Source organism: Festucalex cinctus, chromosome 17 (assembly GCF_051991245.1).
Source record: "Festucalex cinctus isolate MCC-2025b chromosome 17, RoL_Fcin_1.0, whole genome shotgun sequence".
Taxonomy (NCBI): domain Eukaryota; kingdom Metazoa; phylum Chordata; class Actinopteri; order Syngnathiformes; family Syngnathidae; genus Festucalex; species Festucalex cinctus.
The window spans coordinates 18,646,435-18,670,223 of record NC_135427.1 but is presented as its reverse complement, the minus strand read 5'-3'; the positions used below and the strand labels follow the sequence as shown (position 1 = coordinate 18,670,223).

The window sequence follows — 23,789 nt, the reverse complement described above, 5'->3', positions numbered from 1 at the left end:
AGCAATGCCTTGGCCTTGACAATTTCGCTTAAAATCAAACGCTAATGTAATAGGAATGGTTCGTTATACTAATATGAACTATAAATAAATATACTATAAATAAAGTTTGACTACGTAAAAGCGCTAATGTCATGTTTATCTTTGTGATGAGGTGTCTCTTATGATGGATATAAATCAGAATTAAACGTGTGGGAGTTGATTTACTTCACTGCACCTCTTCCCCTGTGCTTCGAAATTTGCATACAACAACATTCTTGAGTTTGTATACAGGAGCACACATTCTGCCGCCAAGTTGTTGTTGTTGTTTTTTTAGAAGTCATATTGTTGGCAGAAAAAAAATGTACAAAACCTCCAGTCCCAATGCAACCTTTATACAGGATTCCCCCATGCATTCCCAGTATACAGCATATGCAAATTTGGCGATTGGTGATGTGTCCATGTGCCACACTGTGAGCCTCTGCCTCTATTTTTAGAGTTTAAAGGCATTTGTCATCTTAAAGGTTCTCACTTTTTCTCGATTGAGAGCTATGTTGCCTAACTATAAGAAGCCAAGAAGAGACAGCTTGACTAGCACAGATTGTGAGATGGAATGCAGCCAACTCCTGGCCAATTGAAGCAGCTCCCCTCACAGTCCTCGGAAACAGAAATTGGCGTGCACAAAGTGCATTTATACATGTTAGCGGCAAAGTCTCCTCTTGCGGACGATGATAGACAGCCTTGCATGTGATGCGGACATTTGAGACCGCCTTTATCCCTGATCTTGCATCAATGTGTAACCACTCCCAAGTTGTGATGCATGATCAGGATGGTGCTGTTACAATATTTTAAGATGTTAATTCATTAAATGAATTTACTTATTCAATGATTCAAAGAAAATGTCCCACACACTTGTCCTATTCATAAATGAAATTACAGTGACATCCACCTCACATATCCGCGGAGCACCAATTCTGTCTTCCTGTGCATCGATCAAATCCACCAAACCCGCGTTACACCACCTGCACCACTACTTGCTTGCGAGTCTAAAATCCTGTCTACTTTTTGTCAACAAACTGCGAGATATGGTGAGGGCGTGGCAGCCGTGTCAACCGAAATGAATGTAGTCTCAACCACGGTAGACGAGACTTGCACCAGCAGGAAAATGAAGACACACCAGTTTTTACGCAGACGCATGGGAGCCTCAATACGAAAACAGGGCCCATATTTTAAGAATGGAATTTGATGGTTCTTATTTTCAAAGCTTTTTTTGCCTCACTTACTGCAAGTCTTGTTAGTGCTTTGGTATTGTAACAACATGGATGATGTTGTGTATATTATACAACATATTCCCACTAAACTATGATGACCAAACGTCCTTTTTCGCCTAGACATCCCCACATATTTACACCATGTCCGGTCCATTTGTATGCATATGTAACCTACGACGAATGTCATGTTGACACGAGTGGTTAGGGCAGCTACAAGCAAATGTTTTATGATACAAGAGTGCCAGAGAAAAATGCTTGGTATGAAATGGGATGGATTATTAAAGGGACAGCAACGTGAAAAATGAACTTTTTGGAGGTTTTAGCGATGTTAAAAATGCCAATTCCTCACCAAAAACATCACGGAAGTGGTGTTTTCCTCCATTTGCCACTCTGAGAAATTATGTCATTCTGCTCTCAAAGCACCAGCCCCTCCCAACCTGAGAAAATGAGCTGTTGTCACTTTGTGACATCTTTGGTGCGGACCCACTGCCGCACTACCTCTGTGGACGAAACGCATGCCCAGTTTCTCTGAGACCTCCATTGGATAGTCACAAAAGTAGCCTTATAATAGCCCAGATGAATTCAAAGCAATCAATTATCCTTCTGTCAACTTCCGCTTACCCGCAGGACTTAAATCGGGAAATATGTCCTGATCGACTCTCCAATTAAAGGGTTAGAAATTCCCCTTTTTCCTCACCAGCTCTAAGGCGTCAGCGTGAGGAGACGGGAATTAAATAAGCCGATATATCAAAGTGGATTCACCTAGGTTTGTTCACTGTCATCTTATCATGAGGCCAATCCGTTTTCATACACCTATCAATCCTGAGTGAGTAACCACACACACAGAGCCCAGGAATGCTAGCATGTACACCTCACTTCATTGGCAGCTCCACTTCTCTGAGTTGTTTGCATTTGTTATTGACCTAGTAATTTAATAATCCTTGTTAGGATCATACGGATTTGTTACATATCAAGCAGGAGTATTTGACTTATATTAATACAGATGGAAGCATTGGTTAGAGGTTATTCAAATGCACTTACCTTCTTCCAGACGTCCGTTACTGTTGTCCGTCTTGGAAAAAATAATGAGGTGGACTCATAAAATGTCCAAAATAAATAAAATAAAATCAAAAAAATAATGAGGGCTCATCAAACGTCCCAAATAAAATCATAAACAAACATTAAGGTCTTATAAAACGACCAACTTATAAAAATAAAATCATAAGCAAATGAAAAGGTCTTATAGAACGACCAAATTATAAAAATAAAATCATAAGCAAATGAAAAGGTCTTATAGAACGACCAAATTATAAAAATAAAATCATAAGCAAATGAAAAGGTCTTATAGAACGACCAAATTATAAAAATAAAATCATAAACAAATGAAAAGGTCTTATAGAACGACCTCAAATAAATAAAATAAAATCATAAACAGATGAGAAGGTCTTATAGAACGACCGGACTTATTAAAACGTCCAAAAGGAATAAAACCAAAAATAAATAAAATAAAGATTGAAACAAAACAATAAAATGATTGATTCAAAAATTATCTTTTAAACAATTTTATTGACAATAATAAGATAACCGATATGAATCATAAAAATCACATTTAATGATAAAACTTTAAATCAATCAAAATAAAATAAAATAAAATAAAATAAAATAAAATAAAACAAAATAAAACAGGAGATTAGGAATAATATAACCTTTTACAATAAGCTTTACAAGATTGATCATTCCTCGAAAAAGCTTAAGACCTGATTGACAATAAGATGTTTTTGGCTGAAAATAATTTTGAAGATATGAGAGTGTATTAAATGGCCCCCACCCTAACACGCGATTAGTCATTCATATCTTCCTATTATACATCATTATTGCTAAAAGATTTGTACATTACCAATCATTGAAGAAAAGATTCCAGTCACAGCTTAATCCCAGTCCTTCGTAAAAATCCAAAGTCCAGGCAGGCAGTTATATTCCATCTTCGAGAATGCACTCTATACAGACACATCGCAGGGTGAAAAGGGGGCCTAGCTCAGAGTTGGTGACGGCCTTTTATACTCTTGGGCCACACCACTGACTCCTTCCGGTGAATGTCTCTCCGCGCACCTTCTCATATCAAGTCGCACTTGCTGGAACTCATTTTCAGTAATTTTCCACAGACGAGCCATGAAGATGAAGTCATGATGAGGTCATACATTCCTTACAAATGTGTCATGGATACACAGCGTTGCATGATGAGTCATACATGAAAATATGTCAAGGTCTTCAGCTCTATTCGACAAATGATGAACGTTAAAATAAATAAAATCATATATATATTAATTAAGCAAGCATGAATAACATATATATACCTGACATGTTAAATCCCAAATTCTCTCAGCTTGAACTTAACAGGTTAATTCTAATCTCTGTTGCACATCTTGTATATATCTTTGTTAAATCAAACCATACATACAGATAGTCTTTTCAATGCAGTTACAGCAATATTATCAGCGATAAAAGTCAGTATCGATTATAAATGAAAGAAAAGAAAAAGAAAGACAGGAAAACTTCATAGTTGGCTTTCAATGTGTTACAAACATTGATCCAAAAATCAGGTTAACAATTATCGAATATAGATTGTGTTGTGTATTATTATTTAATTCAGGATATCATTTATTTATATTTAATTTGTATCTTATATGGAATGTCCGGGCAATGCTGAGTGGGTGGCTTAGTTGTACAGGTTTGGCGGCATCTGGTGGTTACTTTGAGGAACTACACCCAGAGGCCAAAGTTTAATTATCAGTCCTATAGACACCTATTGGTCTCTAAGTAAGAATTGAGTCTAGCCCATTAATTTGCTATCTCATTTTACATGATATGGCGTTTCATCTGACCCACTCAATCCACTCAATTCAACACCCCCTCCTAGAGATCAATGGTGTCCAAACTGATCAACCTCAAAAGCCCCCATCCAACCCGTCACCTGCATGCAACCCCCTTGTGTCCTCCGGCAACGGAGACACCGGGGATTCAGAAGGCAAGGAGTCGGACGGAGGATCAGTAAGAGGAGACCACAGGCCCAGTTCACCTATCATCAGGGAGGGAGATGACCCCGTTCCACCCCCATCCTCGCCTTGCACACCCTCCAGGTCATCAGTGGTCGATGTAACCGTGGGGGAGGGTGATCTCAACAGTGGCACAACCTTACCAACTGGAACATCCTGTCGGGCGGCTCTGGGTTCCCCAGGCTCATCAACCCGGTCCAGGAAGGGTGAGGAGGGCGTTACAGGCTCGTAGGGCCACTCATCCCGATTGGATCCAACCTGTCTCAAAGGAGTGGCGGCTACACAGAAGCCAGCCAAGGTGTTGAATGTCAAGCGCCGAGCACCGTCAGGCAGGCGCCATATCATACGCATTAAAGGGAAAGTTCTCCCAATGAATTCACCCTCAACGTTAAAATAATAACGTATCTCTTTCAAGCGACTTTGAACCAAACCTTCCAACTTACTTGAGCCCGCGAGGTCAGCAAAGCCAGGCCATATCCAGGAACCACACTGGATATCAATGAAAAAATCACTGATGAAATTTAGAAAAAGCCCGTCTGGTATGAGCCACATTTCTCTACCCTCATCCACTGCGGGCAACGGATAGCAGCAGTGTCCATAGAAAGCGTCCCCCACCACCCAAGCGGACGTGAGGAGATCACTTCCACAGAAGACACACTGCGGCTGATCCTGGTTATCCTGTTAAACACACATCCAAAATTCGACAATTCTTAGACCTGGGGGAAACCTAAAATATTGCGGCTCCCAATATATACATTCTAATCTTAGTCTAAGTTTCCATCCGCATCTACTTCATCAATGCGGAACACCTCTACTACGGGAGAGCGAGGGTGTGGTCGCTCTTCCGAGTAGCGGAACCTCTTGGCGGGAGAGTAAAAAAAATAAAATACATAGATAAAAACTCAAATTACTAAAACCAAGTGGTCGACCAGACATAATCAAAGGAGAATTAAAATTATTCCCCACACTACTAACTTAGTTGTTTGCTATATCCGAGACAACAATAAAAAAGCCATGTTATAAAAATTATCCAATATTCCACTTCATTACTCACGTTTTGAAGGGCGCCTGGTCTTCCAATAATACCTTTACCCAAAGCATTACAAGCCATGGTTAGTTGTTGGTTACTGTTCCGCCAAAAGATTTCAGTGAGAAGTGAGGAAGTCAGGGCTAGGGCGTCTTATCTATAATTGGATCGATCCCGCCCTTTTCTGAAGCCCATCCCCACTTCTCAATAATTTCCCCTTAGTCGGCCCCCCCATTTTTTCTGCAGCTCGTTGGCCAATAACTGAGCTTTAACCTTATTTGGTGAGGTTTTCTCTTTATAATTTCGGTGGGTGGATAATGCCAAAATCCCTCTTTTGATAACTGCAACAGCTATAACTGCTGACAAAACAATTCCTGACACTAGCAGGAACCATAGTCCTACATCATATAACAAACCATACAGCCCTGTACTTATCCCAATAATCGCCGTCCCTGCTACATCTTCTACAACTTCCCCGGCTGTAGTAGCCACAGTTTTTACTACACCTTTTATTGCCAATCCTATTCTCTCATACCAAGTACATACATGTTCCTCCTTATGATCATATTTGTCACTGTGTCCACAATGCAGCCATCTTTCAGCAGGTTCGTGGCATGTGCCAGGGCCATAAATTTTATCAAATCCCAGCCAATCAAACCCTATAACTATATCCCCTTTACAAAGGGTCTTCCTAAATGCGTGACCTTCTAAGATCTGCATCATAGAGTCAGGAGGCTTGGGGATCATTCTTAATCCTACCATTTTGGATAAGTCATGATCTTTGTCCCATCGCGTACAATATTCTCTACCCGCAGCTTGACTCCGGATCCATTGATTACTGTTATCCTTGATCCATACTGCCCCCTCATAGTTGGCATAATTTTCATCGCGATAACGTACATTACAAAAATTCTGAAATCGGGAGACTTTATAACAGGGTATACGTGCTAATACAATTGTGCATTCATTAAAATCTTCCACGGACTCTCCCCCCTTACACAACATTTCCCATGGTCTTGGATTAGCATATAAGGCTGGTTTTTCAATGTCAGGCCAAATATCGTTCTCTTTAGAATACACCGTCGCCATATATTGATATTTAATCCAATAATTCTCCGACTCTCCTAAGCAAGGTATCACATCCTGAACCATCTCATCTTTATTGAGCCCCCACCACGTCTTACTCTCATCTCTCGTGTGTCCTTCTTTCCATGCTTGGAGGACTCCTTTAATCGTTAGGTTTGTGTTCAACCCTGTACAGTTATATATCCAATGAGTCAAAGGTGGCGTTCCTGTCTCCACCAAGGGGCATCGTGGTGAAATTCCACTTATCCACTCCTTCCTATGCAATCTGTTATACATTCTCAATGCTACACATTGGTCAATTTTATCAAAATCCCCTTTTGGGACATTATATAAATCATCCGGTGTAGGAATACGTTGAGCCCACATCCGTGCCCATACTACTTTTAACACATTTATTCCCAAAGTTTTATTAAAGGTTGATTTCAATATATATGTATCTCTTTTCCATATCCATGGAAAGGAATCATTTAGCCATACTTCATGTTTCACTTCTATTTTCTCTCGATCTAATGCATTTCTGGCATATAATCTAATAAAGTGACTCAGGATTAACCTTACATCACGCCTAAGCCCTATATCGGAGGGTGTAATTATATTACCCTCATCTGCATAACAAAACATATGATAGGGCTCAAAACAATATTTCATCATATTCCAATCACAATGGCTATTATTATACGACTGGGCCTTTTCTAACATTAACTTGCATCCTGGCCGTCGCGTTATTACTAATTTTTTCTGTGATATTGGTACAGGCTTTTTAAATTTTGCAAACCTACGTAACTTAAAAAATTTAGGTGACCTACCTGACGATGAAGCAGGAGTACCTGGCAAGTAATCTGTGGTCCCGTTGGTCCCTGGCTCCTCGCACCGAAAGGTTATACAGTTCCAACATCGTTCCCATGCCGGGCGAAATTCGGTACAGGTGTCATTCCGTGGGGCCGCCGGGTAGGTAAAGTCAGAGGCGTCATGGTCTGTCTTCAACCAGTATCCACCTGTTGCATCTGGCAGTCTTGCACAATATTCGTTGAAGTACCAAGCAGGTTCTTCCTTCCCGATCTGGACCCAGTTTTTTCTGATGATTCTTTGTTCTTGCTTCTCCAGACATAACAAGGTAATATTGACCGTAAAGTCGCTTGTTGTGTTATCGACTCGTAGAATCACTGGATGTGCACACTTGCTTTTTGATTTCACAGGATATGTCATACTTCTTCTCAAGACCTCCAGGGTTTCATTATAATATGTGCTGTCAAAGGTGCGAAGATAGGAATTTATTACTGCTATCTTCTCCCTTCTCCATTCTACCCCACAGGGTTTTTCCTCGCCAGCACCGCAGGCTCCCTTCTTCCTTCTCCATTCTTCACAACCATGCTTCACTTCCACCTTCCAACACGTCTGATTGGTTATTTTAGTGGTGCCATGCCGTATTTCTACTAGGTCGAGGGGATTAATCGGGGCTGTGCTAGCGATGCTAGATTTTTGTCTCATCAAATAATATATCAAAAATACTACCATAAAACAAAGTTTGATAGTTATCAAAACTCCTCCATACCTCCAATTTTGTCGCTGGCGGTTGATAGCTTTAAGTTGTTCATCAACTGTGTCCGGTGGGTCTTCTAGCTTAGTACTAGAGCTTAGCTCTAGTATTACTAGCTTGCTACAACCTTGCTCTTCCTCCATCTCGTAGCTCCGTTTCATGCTTTCTTCTTTTGGTCTTGTCCTTTAAGGACTGTTGCGTTTTAACATCTCATTAGCTCCTCCTCCTTTTCTTGGGGGTTGGCCTTCCTTACCCAGTTATCTTTTCTATATGCAAAAATTTATTTTCTTTTAAATAGGAGGATTTTTCCAATTTATTGATAATCAATTTTCCTAGCTTTTTTGATCTTTTGACTACTTATCTTCATCATGTCTGGCCCGCAATTCAGCCAATCCTTCTTGCATCTGATTTCATAAAAACTCTTGATAATCAAACAACAGGGCCGTTGAGGGTCCTGGTGCTTTCTCCTGTTCAAAATTCACGGGTGTTTGATTAGACTTCTGTACCTTGGCTTCTACTTCCGCAATTCTTTTTTCCAATTTTCTAATCCTTTCTCTCATTTCTCTTCTCAGGGAGGCTTCTTCATGGAATTGTTGAACTAAAGACACCCAATATGGCCTAAATTGACCAAGATCTTTGAAGAGATCATGTAGAGTCGGTACTAATCGTCTTGGGGTATTTTCTACTAATTCTTTACTCATTTCTAACCTGGTTATTCGATTCCTCAGTTCAGCAATCTCGTCTTCCATCTGCTTCTTGTTGTTACTTCTCTGAAGATGTGGAAGGCTGTGGACCCTGGCGTCTGTTCCAAAGGCGTGACAAAACTACCTCGAGGTTCTTATATTTTCTTACCTCGTCGTCCTCACTATCTTCGCTCAACTCGAACTTGTACTTTTTCTCTTCTGGTTCCTCCTTGTTAGGGGAGGCGCTCTTTCCCTTTACTGGCCCTTCCCTCCATTCCGCCTTTGACCTCGCGGCTGGAGTTTCCAATACTTTACCCATCTCCATCTGTTCCTCCTGGGAAAAAATGGAATGAGGGGCCCTTCTACCCTTTCTCACCAATTCTTTCCATCTAGGTGATCTATACTCACATGGATTTGCCTTGTTAAAACTAGGACATCCACGTAGCGACCGATGCACTCGGCGGTCGCCAACTACATGTCCTTCACCGGTACAACCCGGGTATGGACATCCTTGCCACCATTTTTTCTCTGGGCGACTTTTATGGTCAGATTTTCCCCTGACATGGGTCACTCGCTCTTGCCCGAGCCTTCCCTCACTTAATGAACTCGCATTAAGTTTTTCTAGCTTTTCCGTGGCCACCTGAGCTAATGCCATCATCTTCTCATTACCACTAGGCCTTACTTCTTCATCTCCACTCTCACTGCTATGCCTTCTTGTCGGCCTAGTACCAACGTATTCTCCATTAAAAGTACAGTTGGGGTGTAACCGTTTGGCTTCCTCCTCTGTACTCATCGACACTGCCATCCCTAACGAGTATATTCCCTCGTAGGGTTTCATAGCCATCATTACTTTTACTTTCAACCAATATATCGGGTCCCCCAAAACCCATCGTCGCGGCATCGCTGGACTCATTTTTACTATTACTGTTTTAGCTTTATATTCCATTCTATCCAATGTAGTCCCCTTTACTATATGACTACCTTCCATAGCGCTAATATTCACTGCTTTCTCTTGCGGGACATCCGGCAATGTCTCCATTGAAATGTCCCCTCGAGCCAAAGCAACATTGATTAGCGTGGGCCAGGGGGTTCTTGGTTCCCCCCCACTAAACACAGGTTCAACGTGAACTAAAGTTGGCACCACTTCCGAGCCAACAATTAATGGAGCCAAGCCATACTTACCTCCATGCGGTGGCCAGTTATTGTAAAGCAGTGCCTGGAACCTCGGGTCGCGAGTCCTCTCGTTTACTTCCATCGGCCAATAGGTCAGCAACTCGGAACTTAGCGACTTTATCGGGGTTTCTGCTCTAGTTAACTGCCATCCCTCGGCCTCTCCTGCTCTCACTAGTGAACCTTTTCCCATTCTCATCCTACAATGTAGGCAATACAATACCTTCTCTCCATCCCACATACATTTACAATGCTGTGCCTCGGTATTCTCTTGCGGGGCTAAATCCCACTAAACATGCACTTTTATTCTAGGTAGGCTCTTTATTCTACAATACCCACATACCTGTATTTCAAATATCTTAGCCGTGCCTACCTCGCTCAAATCCGGCTTAAGCTCGTCCAACCAGCCTTCGTCGGGTATCTGTTCCACATTCCACTGGCTCCTCAACTCCTCGCTTCCACTACAAATTATGCAGGTCAAGATAGCCGGTTGCCAACTAAAATCTTCTACTCTATTCACAATATATCCTCTTATTGCATTTATCCAAAGATTAAACGCCCTACCAACCATTACTTCCTTTTCAGTCCTCCGCACGATGACAGCTCCTTTCACCATAACGAGCTTGACAAAGGCCGGAGTGGCTGCTTCCATTTTTTAATTATTTGTCTTACTCCTTAGCTTTAGGCTGAATTAACTGGCATTGGTTTTAGCTGCTCTACCCCTTGGAGTCCCTTCTTTTTTAATCGCACTGTATTTCTGTCTAAAACTTCTTCAATGATGTCAGATTGGTCATACTTCGCTTTTACTGCCTGACTATCAGATGGACCATGAGATTTTATCCACACTCTCTGTCCTACCTGAAATGGGCACTTTCCTTTCTGAGTGTTTTCTGTACTTTGCATTCGTCCTACTTCAGGAGCGACAAAGGGGCGCTGGTTTAACTCCTCTGAAGGGGAAGGTCTATCTGCTCTGCTCCTCCCATTCAAGTCCTTGACCAACTCCACCAATTTTTCACTCCATTCTTTTCCATTAGCATTTTTCCCGAGCCAACTTTTAACTAGGCCAATGGTTCGTTCAGCCACGCCATTAGCTTGAGGGGTGTAAGGCGGAGAGTAAGTCCTCATTATTCCCCACTTTTGACACCACCTGTCTATTGTAGCGTTTTTGAAATGAGTTCCATTGTCAGTTCTTAACTCTCTCGGTATGCCTAACCACATACAACCCTCTTCCAGCGTTTTTAGTACGCTATTAGCATTCGCATTACGTACCGCTTTTAATCCAAAATGTCCTGACATCGAATCTACAAGCACAACAAGATACTTCTCACCTTTAGTGCCGTTTACTCCCATGGGGCCTGCTACGTCCATGCAAACTGATGCCCATGGAACAGTGCTTTTAATCGTCAATCCGTCCACTCGTTGCCCTCGGCGTCCTGCATTATACTTATTACACAACTCGCAATTTCGTATAACTGAACGGATTTTCTTTTCTGGGATCCAAAGTTCCAGTTTCTCCAGCTTTCTTTTTGTGGGCAAGGCACCTCCGTGGCCTAGCGCTTCATGTACTGCCTTAGTCACCTCACACACAAACTCATCTGGGACCACTTTTCCTCCTTTGGGAGTATTGTCCCATTTTTCTGCTCCTACAATTACCAATCTTCTCTCTTGGACGTATTTATCTATTTCATCATTACCTCTCCAGTGAGCCCCCTCCTTGACGTGGGCTTTCTGGTGAACAACATCGATAGTCATATTTAACCTTAACTCGGCTATTTTCTTCCACAACTCAGCATGAGCAATTTCTCTACTCCTCGCTCCTTCAAACCCATTTTCTTCCCAAATGGATAAGTCCTCTTTGAGCGCCTGAGCACAATAGTGACTATCGGTTATAAGTCTTACTCGACTCACGTGTAATCTTATGGCCTCCAACAATCCTTCTAACACCGCTGTAGCCTCTCCTGCTTGGGCACTACCAGGAGTCTGACCTTTTCGGCGGCATACCTCTTTACCACTACTGTTGCTATGCCCATTATTTTGGGAAATTCACTCACGAACACTCCTGTTTCCTTCACCGACCTTTCCACCTCAGCTGCGAGGTCGGCAAGACGGATTGAAGGGTTGTTTACTTCCAGGTGCCTTCTTGCTCCTGGTGGCCATCGATCTACACCTTCGCCCAGTAGCATAACCACTACTGGTATATCTGGTTGTTCTAGAGGCTGGGGTGCAGGCATTAACCCTGCTACCCCCTCTGTAGGGCTGGGGGGCTTTCCCCTCCCATTTCTCCCTATTATTCTTTCCATTACTTCACTAGCGTGTTCTATAGCCCGCTTTGCTTTCTTATTGTAGGAGTGGAGCTATCTATTTCCGAAGCCTTCCCCGCGCGCTTTGGGTTCAGGGACGTACTTTAGCTCCTGGTTACTCAGCTCCGTACCCGTGTACGTTGCCTCTACCTCTATCGGGACTACCGCCTTCGGGTTTCCTACCTTTTACTCGCAGGCGGATGTCCTCTCTCGAACGGTGGGGTGTGTTGTCCTCTCGGGTCGGTTGTAATCCTTCCCGCTTCTCTTCTCCGGGATCTGGATGTCTTCTTGTTCCAATGGACACGTCTGCTAAGAACCGAAAAAGGCTGCCTCCACTAGAACATTAGTCTAGTGGAAACACCTACCTTCTCTCCTTGGTTCTCGACGACTTTCTTCTTGTGCCAATTGACACTCCTGTCGGGGAACCGAAAAAAGGCTGCCTCCACTAGAACATTAGTCTAGTGGAAACACCTACCTTTCCTCCTAGGTTCTCGACAACTTTCTTCTTGTGCCAATGGACACTCCTGTCGGGAACCGAAAACTTAAAAGTTTTTCAAAAACTCCAGGAGAAAAGGCAAGCGACCGGGAATCAGGGTTAGGTTTGCAGCGTCAGCCTCTGACACTGAGTCCGCTATCCAAGATAAGGGACTATAAATATCTTCAGGCACCCCGCAATAACTAAGCAAAGAGTATGGTAGTTTTGCTACAAATGGATACCTGAGATAACAAACCAATAAAATGGGCAACCGCACCCAATCTGGCAAGCCTAAATAGCGCAAACCATAGTTTAACATCACAAGTCTAGAAGAGACTGCCTCTCTCCGAGCAGCCTCTCAACATTAACTCTAACTGTTCAAGCCCTCCTTCTTTTTGTGGACAGGCCTGAACCACCCCTTGACTCAGCCCCCCCCCTCAGGAAAGCGCGACGCAGCGCGCTCTGCCAAGTACACTATCAGTACTTTCACAGCTGACCAGAGCAGCAGGTCGCTGTTAAAGCCCATTCACTTTGAATGGCCTTCTCACACTCAACCTCTTTTAGAGTGCAAGTCTCATGGGGGAGCCAGTCACCGTTTCTTTAACACAAAATAGTACAATCAACTTCAACTCAAAAATCACACTAGATTTTCACAATTAAAGAAGCTCTTTTCCATGAAACACTATTCATCAAAGAGACTATTTTGTGTTAACTCAGGGTCGTCTGACATGACAATTTATCAGCGAGTTCGCTATCAGCTCTAAGCTCTGTGCCCTCCGCTCAGAGCCTCAAGCTTCGCTCACTCGGGTTCCTGTTTTGGGCCTCGATCGATCCCGATTTTGACAAAAATGAGTCAATCGAAGCCCCACGTTATGGGCGCCACATGTCAACTTCCGCTTACCCGCAGGACTTAAATCGGGAAATATGTCCTGATCGACTCTCCAATTAAAGGGTTAGAAATTCCCCTTTTTCCTCACCAGCTCTAAGGCGTCAGCGTGAGGAGACGGGAATTAAATAAGCCGATATATCAAAGTGGATTCACCTAGGTTTGTTCACTGTCATCTTATCATGAGGCCAATCCGTTTTCATACACCTATCAATCCTGAGTGAGTAACCACACACACAGAGCCCAGGAATGCTAGCATGTACACCTCACTTCATTGGCAGCTCCACTTCTCTGAGTTGTTTGCATTTGTTATTGACCTAGTAATTTAATAATCCTTGTTAGGATCATACGGATTTGTTACATATCAAGCAGGAGTATTTGACTTATATTAATACAGATGGAAGCATTGGTTAGAGGTTATTCAAATGCACTTACCTTCTTCCAGACGTCCGTTACTGTTGTCCGTCTTGGAAAAAATAATGAGGTGGACTCATAAAATGTCCAAAATAAATAAAATAAAATCAAAAAAATAATGAGGGCTCATCAAACGTCCCAAATAAAATCATAAACAAACATTAAGGTCTTATAAAACGACCAACTTATAAAAATAAAATCATAAGCAAATGAAAAGGTCTTATAGAACGACCAAATTATAAAAATAAAATCATAAGCAAATGAAAAGGTCTTATAGAACGACCAAATTATAAAAATAAAATCATAAGCAAATGAAAAGGTCTTATAGAACGACCAAATTATAAAAATAAAATCATAAACAAATGAAAAGGTCTTATAGAACGACCTCAAATAAATAAAATAAAATCATAAACAGATGAGAAGGTCTTATAGAACGACCGGACTTATTAAAACGTCCAAAAGGAATAAAACCAAAAATAAATAAAATAAAGATTGAAACAAAACAATAAAATGATTGATTCAAAAATTATCTTTTAAACAATTTTATTGACAATAATAAGATAACCGATATGAATCATAAAAATCACATTTAATGATAAAACTTTAAATCAATCAAAATAAAATAAAATAAAATAAAATAAAATAAAATAAAACAAAATAAAACAGGAGATTAGGAATAATATAACCTTTTACAATAAGCTTTACAAGATTGATCATTCCTCGAAAAAGCTTAAGACCTGATTGACAATAAGATGTTTTTGGCTGAAAATAATTTTGAAGATATGAGAGTGTATTAAATGGCCCCCACCCTAACACGCGATTAGTCATTCATATCTTCCTATTATACATCATTATTGCTAAAAGATTTGTACATTACCAATCATTGAAGAAAAGATTCCAGTCACAGCTTAATCCCAGTCCTTCGTAAAAATCCAAAGTCCAGGCAGGCAGTTATATTCCATCTTCGAGAATGCACTCTATACAGACACATCGCAGGGTGAAAAGGGGGCCTAGCTCAGAGTTGGTGACGGCCTTTTATACTCTTGGGCCACACCACTGACTCCTTCCGGTGAATGTCTCTCCGCGCACCTTCTCATATCAAGTCGCACTTGCTGGAACTCATTTTCAGTAATTTTCCACAGACGAGCCATGAAGATGAAGTCATGATGAGGTCATACATTCCTTACAAATGTGTCATGGATACACAGCGTTGCATGATGAGTCATACATGAAAATATGTCAAGGTCTTCAGCTCTATTCGACAAATGATGAACGTTAAAATAAATAAAATCATATATATATTAATTAAGCAAGCATGAATAACATATATATACCTGACATGTTAAATCCCAAATTCTCTCAGCTTGAACTTAACAGGTTAATTCTAATCTCTGTTGCACATCTTGTATATATCTTTGTTAAATCAAACCATACATACAGATAGTCTTTTCAATGCAGTTACAGCAATATTATCAGCGATAAAAGTCAGTATCGATTATAAATGAAAGAAAAGAAAAAGAAAGACAGGAAAACTTCATAGTTGGCTTTCAATGTGTTACAAACATTGATCCAAAAATCAGGTTAACAATTATCGAATATAGATTGTGTTGTGTATTATTATTTAATTCAGGATATCATTTATTTATATTTAATTTGTATCTTATATGGAATGTCCGGGCAATGCTGAGTGGGTGGCTTAGTTGTACAGGTTTGGCGGCATCTGGTGGTTACTTTGAGGAACTACACCCAGAGGCCAAAGTTTAATTATCAGTCCTATAGACACCTATTGGTCTCTAAGTAAGAATTGAGTCTAGCCCATTAATTTGCTATCTCATTTTACATGATATGGCGTTTCATCTGACCCACTCAATCCACTCAATTCAACACTTCACATTTGCAATGCCAAAGAGCAATGAAAACTTAAAATCCCAGAAAGGTTCTGGCTGACACTTGTATAAACTACAAGTACAACTTTTAAACTACTGAACCTACCTGAACGAATAGTTTAGTGGTAAGAGTGCTCAAATTGTAAGCAGCAGGTACCTGGTTCGAGACATACTCATGTTTGTGTTTGGGTTTTTTTCTCCTTCTTTCCTCTCCAACCCTCCTCCACGATTTCTTGCGGCAAGAAGCCGTTTTGTTTCAAATGCATTAAGAATTAATGGCTTGTATTCAGAGGAGTGCTCAAACGCAGAGCTCCAACGGCAGAATGCAGGCGGCTCGCCGGGGGAGCGACAACCACACTGGGAGAGGCGGGGTTTTACTAGACCAGGTGTTTTACTTCCGCATTAGAAAAATAACCAGCAAAACACCTATTTGATTTTAAAAAATGACAGTGTCAAAGGTAAGATTTAATCATTATATGGCTGTCGTTAACTGTGGAAGGGCTTAAAATACCTTAATGTAAGCCCTTTAATATAATATATAATGCAATACGACAATAATGCAAGCAATATAACATCCCGTTCATCCGTCCGTATTGCATCGCTGTTAGTGAATCAGACCAAGAAATGAGATACCTTTCTGGTTGAATCACATACAGCAGTCATTTTGTCCCTGGACTTTCAAATAAAGTACTGAGCTGTGGCTTACTTGCAACACACTGGGCTACCAAACCATAGTGTGGGTTTGATCCCTGACGTTGCCAGCAATATACTGTAGCTTGAAAAGTACATCGTAGGGCTAAGTTTATGGGCATTATGTACTTATTTATTCATTTGTCAAGCAAGAATGGAGAGTTAGTTTTTTTTCTACCCGTATAGAAGAGGAATAAGTTAAATAGTTATAATGTATGGCATCTTTTAGGAAACTGTCAAGTATGTCAAGGTCGGGCCGAGTGTGCTCTTATTTATTTTTTTATTTTTTTTTTTGACATGAAAATATGGTCAGCGTACACTAAACGGGCTCGCTTTTGCCAGTGTTTACAGTTTACATTTATAGGCAGTGAAGTAGTTAATGTGGCAGCTTATCTCAGTGGTCGTATTGACTGGAACAGTGATGTGGGGGTTGGCGGTTCGTGTTTGAGGGCCAAAGTTGCTGAGCCAGGCGAGTATTCAATCCTCATCCACCCTCCCTCTCTGCTGCCTGCCTGTCTCACAGAGCTTTATTGCAAATCCAGACATCACGTGAAACTACGCTTGGTGCTAAGTATTGGAAGATGTCCATACGAAAATATAAAATTCATTTTTGATTTAATTAAAAAAAATACAAACTTAGTCGTCGTCTTTTACCATTTTAGGATTGTTCATCAATTTCCAACAAGTTCTGTCCAACCCTGTTGGCTCTGTCCTCCCCCTCCCTTCCCCTCATGTTCTCCCCTCTGCATCCTTCCGCTCTCCACCTCGTCCCCTCTGCACTTGTTCTTCCCTGTTGCAAGATTCCGCGCTACCGCTCAGTGTGGTTAACGCCGGCTTTTCCAGCCCCCCCTTGTATCTCCTGCCGTCTTCACCTGGGAGCACTACAAGAAGAAAGTCTCACACGTGCCTCCCTCGTAAAACACTGCTGCCGAACTGAAGCTGCTCAGGACGATAATAGGAAGCAGAGGGAGGAGGCAGGTAAAAAGAAAAAAAAAAAGTAAGGAGGTTGGAAAGTTGTGAAGAGGAGATAGAAGAGAGGCAAAGCGGGGATACAGTAGCAACGCCTTAGAGCACTTTTCCCCCTTTTTGCCTCTCTCCGTATTGTTTTTTCTCCTTCCGTCCCCCTTTGGCAAAGAAGAGGCTGTGTTTTTAGTGGAGAGGAAGCAGCTTGAGGTTTTCTGCAGCAACTCTGAGAGGCGAATACAGTCAGCGGGAACGAGAGACCGACTGTCTTCAGGGGCAGCGGGACACATAAAAGGGACTTTATAACTTGGCTACATATCCACAAACACAGGGGCAATTAACTGGTTGTCAGCAGACGGCGCTGCCAAAAATTACATCCCGGAGAGAGGCGAAAAAACGTGAAAGGACTGAGGAAGTAAGACTAACACTGCAAGACAGGATAGACAAAGTTTGACCAAAAGAGAAGAAGAGAGAGGCGGGGAAAAAAAAGAAGCGCTCTGGCCTCGTCGCTTTCTTTGCAAGTCTTGAATCCTTTGGTGTTCCATCCTCTCTCAGCTGAGATGATGATGTATTTCTGGGTGAGTACTGAGGCCTTGTGGGTCACACACATGAAATGCAACACTGACTCGCTTTGATTTGACTCTAATCACAGCTCTTTGTGCCTGCTTGATCAAAAATTGTGTGTGCTTATTGATCTTTCCTGCTCTCTCATTAAGAACATGCACAGTCAAAGGAGGTTGCATTTGATAGTCCACTGTTTTTATTGACGACTACACCCTTATCATATATGTTTGTCATTTTCATTATGGGCTTAGAATTGTGTTTAAACTGAGTGGAGCAGATCAGTCTCCTCAGTTCTTGAAAATTCTCCTGTAAACCCATCTTTCCCTTCGCACAAACTTCATCTCTTACACCGAGTGAAACTGGCCCTGCCTGTTCACATGGAAAGCCAAAGAAAAAGCATTTTTATTTGACTAAACTGAGGTCTTTGCTGACAGATTTCCGCAACACAGCAAATCTTCCTTTTAAAGCTATAGCATAGTTGTCTTTGCACTCCATTTTCATATATTATAACAAAACACAAAGATGAAAACATTCAAGCTAAAAATGTTCTTGTACAGTATATCTGCTGACCCTGTATTGCACAGCAAGTAACTGCACACAATCAGTGACTGAAAAGTGGAGATAACTCTCGCAGCTGCTTGTTATTTGCATGGATGAGTGCATTCTGATTATCTTGCATGTTGTTACAGAGCCTTTAATGCTCTTAAAGTCTCCAAAATTTGACAGAAATGACCTCTTTGGGGAAATATATTTAATGAAGTATGTTTTATGTTTTGCTGGTAGATCATTTGAACGTATAAATGTAGCGGTTGCATTATGATTATATGAATGGGTGTGGTAAATAGGAAAAAACGAACCATAGACCATGACTGACAGGGGCAACATTTTTTTTTTTTTTTTTTTTTGTCCCAAAACCCTCCCAGCACTCAAGAGCATGTTTCATACCAAAGTGAAATATTTTGCATACATTTATTGAACTCATTGGGAGATTGAATAGTCTGAATTTGTTACTTTAGATGTAGTTCACTGTATATTCAATGCAGCATGTCTACCATGTTTCAAGAGTGAGCTGTGGGATATTATGGAGTGCTGGAAAATGATTTATAATATTCTACTTCTGAACAGATTCATTGCAAATCCCTTCCATAATTACAATTTTAAGTAACTTAAAGTAATTTTGTTGTGCGACCTTAAAATTTATTCCAAACAGACTGTTCATGTTTTTATATTTATTGGGTAGCAACCAGTATAGTGCTATTGAATTGAGGAGTAATGTAAAAGATGAGTGTATTCACTATATTGAAAAATAAGAGAACCTTTTTATTAGCTATTATGTAATAAACAGCAGCGCCACGGAGGGCTTTTTAAATGGTTTTGACATTCAGGTTACCAAGCAATTATGAACTGCTGTGAGTGGAAGGGGCACTTATGTCCTGCAGTGCAGCAAGCATAATATGACATGTTCACTCAGGACTACTTAATTGCCTTGTGCTCACATGTAAAGACTTTGAAAATATACTATATATATATATATATATATATATATATATATATATATATATATATATATATATATATATATATATATATATATATAAAACACTTGGAAGGTGATGAAATGAATGTTGATATTTGCACCAAATGATACAAAAATGCCTGTTCAAGCAAATCTGATGTACCTTTATGGCTGTACTTGATAGTAAATTTATTGATTCTAATGTTCTGTTTTTAATTGAAGGTTTGATTTTATTTCAGTGATTTATTTTGTCTGTCTGATGTATAACATTCCATCTTATAAGAGGATTTCTAACTTAAAAACGTACATTTCTGAGTATCATTGAGCGTCGAGAAATAAACGACTGAGGATTGTGACACCAAATAATGGAATGTCCAGAAAATGTAATAAAATTTGCACTTAAATTGATCAAAATGTAATAAAACCCAACAATCTAACACTTTCACCAATAACATAATAAACTGCATGACTATATCATATCTGTTCATGTATCGGTTCTTAAGTGGGCGGAGCTTGCTTAGATTAACTCTCAGCAGAGTTGGTTTCGGCAGATCTCTATCAAATAACTACATCACTGATTTCCATTTAATTCACACAGTGATAAAAATACACTTTGGGGGTTGAAATTAACTTTGAAACATTTAACACCAAAATTTCAACACTCCAATTTTTACTTTAATGTATTATGTGTAATCATAAGCCAAGTTTTACGTAATCAGTTTTGAGAAAACAAGACACACTTGAAAATGTAATAAATCCCAAATAATGTAATAGGGTATTATTACATTATTGGTAAAAATGTGTTTACAATATCACTTTTTTTTTTTTAAATTATTTTTATTACATTATTGGTGAGCTAAATGCAAATTACATTTTCAGTGAAGTATTACAAAGTTTTAGCAAAATATTCAGGAATACCCCTAATGCCACAAAATAGTTTTTTGAGCCAATATTCGTCAACATACATACCAATTGAAACCTCTGTTTAGCAAGCATCAAATACGGCACATTCCAAAAGAATGACAAAGCCCAACAAGGGTTTTATGAAAATATGACTGTTACTCATATTTTAAGCCTCCTTGCATTGTTGTTTACGCTATGATGATTATTTGCTGTGATTGTTTCCAAAACTCAATCAAATTAGTGTGTTCTGAAACAGCTTGTGTTCAACCTAGGCAGTTTTCCTGATGCTTTCCTGCCAACAAAAGCAAATGGTGAACATACTGTCCATACATGACTCAGTTATCTTCAAATGTAAAGCAATGGCAGGGTAAAACTACATATTCACAAATCACTAATATGACCTCAGTCTGCAGATATTCGGCAAGTAGCTTCTAAAGAAGGAAGCACACTGTCAGATGTCTTTTGTCTCTCCTTTTATAAAACCTCAAAAGCTCAGCTCATAAAGAGATTCTTCATTCGGTTTGCTCCAGGCAGGTATAAGCGTTATTCTATTAGCAGGGTTATTAAATATCATGTGGATTAGCAGATGCACACTGTGTGAGCACGGGTGTGAGTTGGAGCGGTAGCTGTCATGGGATCCAAGTGTCGACGTGATATTCTGAGGATTTAGCCGGAATTGCATCGAGAAGTTTTTTTTTATTGACGTGCACTGAAAACACGTGTAGCGAATGCCTACTGGAGGCATTCTGCATGCGTTTCCGAGAGTATCTGGAAATTGGGAGGCCTTGCAAGTCAAGTGTTTGCGTTTCCAGTCGTTTGACTGCTGAAGCAAACCTCGAGGCTTTGGCTTATTGATCCAACGCTAGCTTTGCATTGTGATTCAGTGTAGTCCTTAGCTATTGGTTGCTTTTTTTGCTTTGCGTTTTAGCCCCTAAAAGCTGTCAAATGCAACTCCGAATGAAGGTAAACACTATTTATTTTCAAAATTATGGACTCCAAGTTTGTAAAGTTCGAATCAAACTGAAGCGTGGTTGATGCGCAAAACCACCCTCCTCCTTGCTGCTATGCCGCATTTAGCAAAGTGATGATAAAAGAACATCTGTTTTGCAGCAAATTGTGTTAATTTTCCACGCCAGCACATCTGTGGCTACCATTATAATTTCTTTAAAATTGTATTATTTGAGAAGACAGAATGAGAGGTAAAAACAAAAAGGTCAATCAAGTAAACATTTGAAACAGTTTGAGTCAATACAAAACTGGGAGAAAGCAGGATTAAGCAGTTGGAAATAATTGCCAATGGTGAACAGTGACAGTGAATTTATAAGTTACCATTATTTCTTATTATCTGCTGTAAATAGTATGTAATCTTTAATATTTTTGTCGTACAAGTATTTATACTATTATACATTACATGATGTGACGTCCGAGTGTTCATGATCACAGTAGCTAATTACCGGCCAATTTGATATCTGCACATGCAGCTTAATTGATGTGTTCTGTGAAACAAAGTATCACTTAAGAATTACACAGGCAGCAATAACTAAATAAATATATTTACATTTATGATGCCAAAGTTAATAAATTTCATGTGTTTTTAAAAAAATCTTTATTTTTTAATGAATTTATTATATGAATTGAAACATAATAATAATAATAATAATAATAATAATTAATAAATGAAAATCACTTAAAAAAAAGAAAACTAACTGAAACTTCATTTTACATATTTATTTTGGTATAATTGTTTTGGTCCTACAGAAGAAGGAAGGTCAGTCATTTGAGAATTATTATTATTTTTTTTTTACCTTGCAATGGACAAATACTCCATATATTAAAAAGAAAACAAAAAAAAAATAATGCTAAAATAAAAAAAAACTGAATAGCGAAGCATTAAAAAAACTAGGGATGTTCGATACCACTTTTTTTCTGACCGCTACCAATATTCAGACCATCAGTACTCACCGATACCGATACCAACTGCCGATACCAGTAGTACATTTTACATTTTGACAAATAATAAAAATCACTAAAAGATATTTTTAAACAAATATATTTCATTTAATTTTGACAAAAAAAAACAGCACAGTCACTCTTCAATAGTCTTAACCCTCAAAATAAAACACAAAAATGCTCTTTTAGTTTAAGATTCACAATTTTGAAGTATTTCCAAACCGGTGAAGTTTTGGTGAAAAACTGCTGCAAGCTAGCGCCAGTTACAGGCAAGGAGGACTCACTTAACGTCTTCCCCCTCTGCCATCGGTCACTTGTACTCGTCTGCGTCACGAGTACCCGAGTACTTGAAAAAAGGCTGGTATCGGCTCGATACAGATACCTGGTATCGGTACTCGCCCATCCCTTAAAAACAAAAAAAAAACAAAAAAAAAACTAATAACTAACAAACTTTCTCTAAAAACAAATAAAAAAAAATAAAAAAACACAAATCAATTTATTTTTTATTTTTTATATAAACTACAATGAAAATCCAAAACTATTGTAACCCTGCTTTGTACAACTAACTGGCATTGTTTCTGCAAAATCTCCTTTCTTCAGACACATAAATATTACAATAAACCAAAGATTTCTTTCAAAATCCGGAATGCTCATTGAAAATATGTTACTATCGTCGTCAAATCGCAACATCATGTATCCCTCTTCTGCTTTGTGTTTCTTTCAGTTTTCCTTTATCTTCCTGTCCTCCTTTTTTTCCCCCTCTATGCTTCCTCCACTCTATCTCCCTGGGCCCAGTGTGCCGTACTGCAGTTAATGATGGGGAGTCTGGTGCTGGTGGCTGTCTGCAGATATGAAGCATGCAGGGCCCTTTGATACTGAGGCAGCAAGCAAGTGCAGTTGACATTAGCAATTCCTCTTCATCACTACTCCTTATTGACTCTCTCTCCCCCTCCCGCGCCTTCTCTCTCAGACACAAACTACAAATAAACACAGCAATACGTATACAGTAGATATACAGTGGAAGAATGTAAATGCACAGAAGTGGGTGAGCCAGGTTAGTGTAAATATATACAAACAATTACACGCAAAGCTAAATACACACTTCTTCTTACACAAACAGTTCACTACAAAACAAAACCTAAATGCACTTGAGATAGCCCAGTTTGCCTTTGGTATATCTCTGACAACAGTAACAGAGAGAAAGTACTTCCATCCATCCTTTCAGAGACTCCCAAAAGGAACAAAGACCTCTAGTCCGAAGGATGTAAGGGCGATAATAGGGGCCGGAAGAAAAGAAACACAGCAAGTAGCCGGAACTAATGAACAGGTACATCAAGAGTGGATGTGGAGACAGGAACCTGAAAAAGCCAAGACGGGGGAAAAAAAAAAAAAAAAAAAAAGATTATGTGAGGAAGGGAGCTCCTTGAGGGCAGGTCGGG

At 39.9% G+C, this 23,789-nt stretch overlaps 1 protein-coding gene across 10 annotated transcripts in view; it reads left to right on the top strand.

The window, feature by feature from the left end:
• rbfox3a (RNA binding fox-1 homolog 3a) overlaps positions 1–23,789 on the top strand; it is a 509,587-nt gene that overhangs the window by 309,933 nt on the left and 175,865 nt on the right. Inside the window, exon 1 of one of the 10 annotated variants that reach the window (XM_077501744.1) lies at positions 17,531–17,995. The exons of the other annotated variants lie outside the window; for them this stretch is intronic. Coding sequence (XP_077357870.1) covers positions 17,978–17,995 — 18 coding nt within the window. The 5' untranslated portion in view covers positions 17,531–17,977. Of the gene's footprint in view, positions 1–17,530; positions 17,996–23,789 lie in introns of those variants that run through there. 10 annotated transcript variants of the gene reach the window in all.